At 52.5% G+C, this 6812-nt stretch overlaps 1 protein-coding gene across 1 annotated transcript in view; it reads left to right on the forward strand.

The window, feature by feature from the left end:
- Window positions 1–6812, forward strand: part of PLEKHN1 (pleckstrin homology domain containing, family N member 1) — a gene marked incomplete at its 5' end in the record, with an annotated part of 22800 nt that overhangs the window by 2635 nt on the left and 13353 nt on the right. Inside the window, 3 exons of the mRNA XM_009708430.1 lie at window positions 3231–3377; window positions 3755–3835; window positions 5255–5342. Coding sequence (XP_009706732.1) covers window positions 3231–3377; window positions 3755–3835; window positions 5255–5342 — 316 coding nt within the window. The remainder of the gene's footprint in view (window positions 1–3230; window positions 3378–3754; window positions 3836–5254; window positions 5343–6812) is intronic.

Genomic DNA, 6812 nt, shown 5'->3' on the forward strand with positions numbered 1-6812 from the left:
TCTCCAGAGCTTGGGTTTAGGCAAGTCCTCTGCATCCTAGGAAATTGCTGTTGTACCTAAGCAGATGATCAGGAGTTTATGGGAAGCACCGTCAACCTTACAAAGGGTTTTTGTTCTGAGTGAGAAAGCCTGAGCCAGCGCCGGTCAGCCTGCTTCTCGAAATGGGCGACAAAGAAATTGCAGATGGACAAAACAGATGAGCTCATACCCAGTTCCCCAGGCTCCCTTCGTGGCCAGGGCAGGATGGTGTCTGATGCCACCTCTGTGCCACCCAGTGTAAGTGGCCTCGCAGAGAAAACCGCAGAATTGGAGGTGGCCCCTGTGACCGCTTTGTCTGCCCGTGCCACCGGCAAGCCCGCTCGGCCGTGCCATTGCCTGCCCCGCTGCCTGGGAACCGGGGTCTGACCCCGGTCCATGGGCAAACCAAGTCACGGCTCTTCCCTGAGCTTCAGCTCCGCAGCAGGAAAAACAGGGATTGTGGTTGTGATCATCTTGGATAACGTTAGAATGAAAAGCAGGAGGTAGGAGGTGGGCATCAGTGCTGCCCCTGGTGTAGGCTGTGCTCGTTTTTACCAAGGACTCGTGCTAGCTGTTGGATGTCATGATGTCCAACTCCCTGCTGCTGCTCTCCTGTGATGTGGGCAGGAACCTGTGAGAGCAGTTCTCCTTGCACATACGCAAATGTTGTATTCATTCGGGGTTTGACAGTGGCACTCCAATGAAGGACATCAAATTGCTAGAAAAAAACAAGAGACCTGCCTGATAAAAATAAAATATAAAAAAAAAAAAAGACCTGAACAGTCCCACTTCTTCCTGCAGAACCACAATTCCTGATCATAAGCGATGAGACTGCTGGGGCTTGAAAGACTGGTGTGGCATGAGCGGAGGGGACCTGCTGCCGGGGAGCCTGCAGCTGAAAGGGCGTCAGGAGATTTTAGTGACGTGATCCCATTTTGTCCATGGTCTTGGAGATGCTCCCATGCCTAACCACTAAATCCAGCTGTCTTCCCAGTCTTGCTGCAAACCCTTGCAAGCTGGAGTTGCTAGATGCTTGTTTGGGAGAGGGAGGTATTCCGTTTAATTTGTTTCTTGCCACATGAACGGTGGCAGGGGAAGCTCTCCTCTTCCCTCCTGGCCCCGGGAAGGGAGAATCCCCGTGGAAGCTGGCAGGTTGGCTGAGCTCTTGGCCAAAACTGATGCTGGATTCCCAGCGCCCAGGTTGCTTTTCCTTCTTGGTCCCTCACTTATTACTGGGGAATTTGGCTGCCACGTTCCAGGTAGCAGCATCGCTGATAGCCGGCATTGCTGCTTATCACTGTGTCCGTACTTTCATGACTTTATCCTCTCCCTGTTACTGCCCTTCTCCGAGCAGCGTTTTGTTATTGCTGCCACAGCTGTCAGGTGATCAGTTGCTCTTTGTTCTGACAGCGGCTTGTAGCACAAATGTAATCTTGCCCTATGCTTAATTGCCTCTGAGCGAGACCATTAATTGGCAGCCAGCAGGTTCCTACCTTCAGGGAAGGACCTGGGTACGTGGTCACGGGTACTGCGCGGCACTGGCCGGGAAAGCTGGAGGGAGACTTTGAGCAGAGAAAGGGTTAACTTGTGTCCTAAAAAGAATTACCTAAAATCAGTGAGGCTCTGGAAGGAACCCCAAGCTTTGCAGGTGAAAGGATCCCGACACCATTAGGTTCCTGTTACTGGTTCACCAGCTCCGCTCTGCCCCGAGTGCCGCAGATGTCCCCGGCGTGGTTGAGAGGGGTTAATCTTATGCCGGAGGGGTGAGTCACGGAGGCCCCAGCGAGACAGATCTGGTTAGCTCTGCTGGTTCCCCATTTATCATGGGGCTTACGCAGCTGTCCCCTTGGCACAGCGCGCTGGGAGCGGGCACACGTGGGCCAGGCAGGTCGGGCGGTGGGGTAGTGCTGGCTGCTGGAAGCCCCTGGCTCTGCGGGGTGATGGGCTGTCGCTCGATCCCTCCTGAGCCCTGACAGCCTTCTCCCTGCTTATTCCTGGAAATGCTCTTTGGATAGAAGTGTACGAGCCCTGGGAAGCCACATGCCAGCACTGTACCCTGCCTCCCAGCTCCAGCACGGCCATGCCTTCGCTGGAATTATCCCCAGGAAACGCAGCCGTCGGTGCTCGGAGTGGGGTCCCACCAAGGTGGTCTCAGAGCCTGGTGACCGAGCAGCAGGGCAAACCTTGCATCTCCTGCCTACCTTTCTCTTTTGCTTGGGAATGAATACCTAGAGTCTGTGACGCATCTAACAAAGCTCGACATTTAAGACTGAGCTGTGTAAGTGGGGTGTTAGACCTAGGGGGAATCGGTGGGGTGTGTGGCCTCGCTGGGATACAACCCTTCCCTTCTTCCCCAAGAGAATCAGCCAACCCCTAGAAATAAAAACATTCTTCCCAGAAAAACTGCAGGGAGAGAGCTTTTCACCCCTGGGATTTATGCAGTATCCAGGGAGTGCCCCGGCAGCCCCGGGCTGTGAGCAGTGGAGTGCTGTAGGGGTGGCGGTTTGTGCCATTGCACAGAAGGAAGAATTTCCGTATAACCGGAATGCAGGAAACAAGGGAACCCCTCAAGCCCTGAGTGCTATCTCCCTCTCACATCAGCCCTTGCTCTCCCGCAGTGCTTGCTGGCTTCCTTTAGCTTTTTGCCCTGACAAGGAGCAGGTTCAGGACTCGCTGCCTTGCAGCTGCTTTTATGGTTGTGGGACTCTGCCGCAAAATTGTCTGGGCGCCTGGAACAACAGACTCCACCGAGAGAAACCGAGGGATCTGAGCAGACGGGAGAGCTGAGGAATCCAGGTGGAACTAGAGCAAAGAAAACCTTTCCACTAACCCCAGTGGAAGGCACCTGTGTTTCCTTAGCTTTGATCAGTCCTTGTTCCAGTGAATTTGATGAGGATGGCAGGAGGTCATCTGTGGAGTTGGGATGCCCTAAATGTAGGATGTGCTTCTGCACCCCTTCTTTCCCAACCCAGAAAACCTCCCTTCAGGTGAGGATCTCCCCCCACCTAGGGAGGACAGCCTCCCAGCAGTAACCGAACCCCAGCTCCATGCTGGCATGGAGACCCAACAACAAACAGCCCGGCCCGGGCACCTGCCCAGGGCACCTTTCTGAGGAAGCCCTTCTGGGAAGATGTTTTGGGAACGTCTCTTGCAGACGTCAGGCCCCCATCTCTCACCATCTCTGATTAATTTTTCCTGAATCCTTGGTACAGAATATTCAGAACCAGGAAAACCAGAAAGAAAATTTGGACCAGAGGTTCCCCAGCCTGTTCAAGAAGGGACGAAGGAAAACAGTTGTCAGGAATTTGGGCAAAATGATCTATTACTCCAAGGTCAAGTTTAAGTTCCAGCACTGCCAGGTAAGCTGCGGCACCTGTTTTGGGGCGTTTCTCTTCTCGGGTGTGGAGTGACCCTGCGGGACTGAAAGTAAAATGTAATTCTGGGAAATGTGACTCATGGAGAGTTCCTCGGGCTACTGCCTGGCCCAGGGACTTCTGCTGCCACGCGGTCCGTGGGTACCAACTGGCACCCACCAGCTCCCATCCCACTGGGGACCTGGGCCCTGCTGCCGTGCTCAGCTGCCGGGCTGGCAGCAGATCCACCGGCAGAGATGCGGTGGTGGCCTTTGGATAAGCGACCGCTGGCTTTTCTGTGCACTGATCAGTCTGAGATACAGAGGGAAGCTGGGAGGAGGAAGGTGTCCTGAGATAAACCCCAAAACATGTCTTTTCGGCAGGAGGTGAATGACTGCTTCTTGGAACTGTTCCAGTCCTACCTGTACTTCCAGTCTATGGGCTCCAACGGACTCACCTACCAGGTGGGGCATCTCCTGGACACACCGGGGCAAGCACTGGGGTGTCGGGCAGTATGGCCAAGCTGGGGACACTGGGCAGATGGGATGGGACAGGACAAGGGGCTCTGCTCCTGGGGCTGCCACTGGTCTCCTCTGGGTGATCTCAGCAAGTCCCTTCCCGTGGATGCCAAGCTCCTGGGGGAAGAGAGCATTTTTTCCTAAGGATTGTACCCGGCCAACCTCAGTTTCACCTAGGTCCTTGGCTTTGTCTGTGGGCAGAGATAAAGGACCCCACAGAGGTGAGAGGGCAGGCAGGACCAGGGGTGGGAGGCGTTTAGGCTACCTGGACTTAATCTTTGTGTAGAGCACCAAGCACAGAGAGCTGTGCCTTGGCAAGGGTCAGAGCTTCTGTTGCTCAAAATCCCACTGGCCTTGGTGCCAGTGGTGGACTTGGCCCTGGCTTCTGAACCAAGGAGGAGTTGTTCATCTGCAGGGCAGAGAGAGGCATGGGGGAGAGGGTGGAAAGAAAAAAACGGAGGGCAGCCTCGGGGAGCTATCCTGGCAAACCGTTCCACAATCTTTTAACCCGATGATGCTGGTGCATTACAAACAATAGGCTGTTTTGCACATGCAGCCAAAAAAAATCACCGCTGAACAAACAGAAAGCCCTGAAAGCTCCTTCCACGTGGCTGTTTTGTAGATGTTTGTAAAATTCATTCCTTTTGGAAATGATTTCTTGTCTTTTAAGTGACTTAAGGTTAATGCAATATGCCGATACAATCTCGCAAGTCATCCAGCAAGCCAGCCTTCAACTGAAAGGACACGTGTCAGGATACAAACAATATTACAAACTCTCCCATCTCCTTTATAAACAGCTCCTTAGTTTATTAATTCTAGAGGAATTCAAAAGGAATTAATGTACCAGTACTGGCCCCTAGACATTACAGCAATTAGCATCTTTTACAGTGCTTGTTTACAAAGCCCAAGACAGGGAGCACAAACTTGTCATCTGTTCCCGTGCTTCGTTCTAGTGGGACTCTGAAGAACTGGAGTATAGAAACTGGACAGCTCAATTTTGCTTTATAGTCATTTCCATCTTCTGGCTCTCTTGTGTTAAACCAGCATTGTTTTTGCTGAGGTTTCTCTTAAAACGGAAAGACTTGGAATACAAAGAAAGTGTTCTTGCCAGGATGGCAGAGGATTGCTGCAGCACTGGCCCCGCGGAGCCCGGGGAGCTGCTCAACCGGCTTCCTCTGAGGAATGTGCTGGATCGAAGTCCCAAATGTTTCCCCTCAGAGCAACGTTTTGCAGTCTGACACTGTGAGCCCCAGCAACCTCCTGGTGCCGAGTCTGGACTTTCAGTCTTCTACGGCAACGGGGCATTAATTGCAGAGCCTGCCTGCGGGCTGCTTCCCAAAATAATGGTGCGTTCTTCTTATGCAGGGACTGCTGCCTTTGAAAGAGCTGAATGTGTGTGAAATTGAGAATGGGAAGAGCACTGGGCAGGAGGATCACGCTTTCCGCATTGCAGGTTGGTGCCTCTTCCTTTGCTTTGAATGGAGAACAGAGGGTGTATGAATCACGACGGTCTCTGCTCTTTGTCCCGCTCTGACCTAGTCCCAGAGAAAAACCACATTGTGGAAGGTGGTTGCAGAGAGCTGAAGCTCTTCCTTCCAGCATTTGGATCTTTCCCTCCAAGGCTTCCCTGCTCCTAAACACCCGGACAGTGATGCCCAGGGCTGCAGGCAGGGAAGGGATGGGATAGGGAGCGCAGAGGAAGGATGGTGCTGTGCTCCAGCTGGTTAGCACTCAGGACGCATGGTGACAGTTCCCACCGCCGCCTGGTTATTTGCTCTTTTTGCACCACATTTGAACGAAGGAATGGAATAAAACTCCTTCTCCCACCTCTCATCGCCATATAAACCCCGAGGCCGTGCGGCGACTCCAGGCGGGCACGCATCCAGCCTTTACCAGTAATGCCAGGCTGGCGCTATCAGGACCCAATGTCACTTCACCAACTCTTCCCTCACCGGCACTCCTGCCTCCACAAGCTTTTTAAACTTTTCTCTGAGTGATCTTGCTTTATAAAAGTTTTCCTGGGATAACAACCTACCTACAGCTTGGCTGGAGGCTTCTTCGGGCTTAGTCATTGCTGAATTACGGCAGTCGCAAGCCCTCGAGAGTAGTAGTTAAAAGCATGAAGTAAGTAAATAATCCAGTAACGATACAGAGCCAAGAAAGCTCATTTGTGTCCTAGGCCCACTGTCTCCCTACTCTGGTGTCCTCTGTTAGAGAGAAAGTTATGTGATGGCCACTCAAACAAAAAAATTACATAAATTGTAAAAAGGAGCTGGTACGAACGACCCCATTAATTTTAAGGACTGCTGAATTGTGGTCTTGTTACACTGCACTAGGCAGGGCTCTCCAACCCTTTTAGGGAGTCTCTACAATGAAGGAAAACTTCTCCCAGGCATAACCTGTCAAGGGCATCTGCACTGGGGTGGGTGGACTTGTTCTGCTTGTGTGAAAACACGCAGGAGCGTGGCTGGGTGGAAAATCGCCTCAAGCTTTGTTGGGTTTGTGTCCTGCTTGGGGAAAGCACAAACCAAAGCCTTTCTGACCGAGAGTGCTCTATGGATCGGGAAACAGTGATATGAAGAAAGCAGGGAGGTAGTGATGTTTAGAATTGCCGGGAGATTAGTGGATTTTCTGCTAGAGAGGGAGAAATTAAGGCACGGAGGGGATAAAAGCCTTGTCTGTGGCTGCACACAGCATCAGGGTGGAAGTCTTTGGTCTCATGACTCTGAGACACAAAAGACACGCATTTCACACCCTTGTGAAATCCCACGGCATCAGTAGTTCCCCATAAACTGCACTTTGTAGGGTGGTTTGGTACGTCAGGAGATGGTGGCACGGTCGCTGGAAGCGTGGAGGTGGAGGGTGAGAACGAAACCCGGCAGAGTGCAGAGCTGTCCCTTGGGGCAATGGCACGGAGAAGTGG

Source organism: Cariama cristata, unplaced genomic scaffold (assembly GCF_000690535.1).
Source record: "Cariama cristata isolate BGI_N322 unplaced genomic scaffold, ASM69053v1 scaffold18249, whole genome shotgun sequence".
Classification (NCBI taxonomy): domain Eukaryota; kingdom Metazoa; phylum Chordata; class Aves; order Cariamiformes; family Cariamidae; genus Cariama; species Cariama cristata.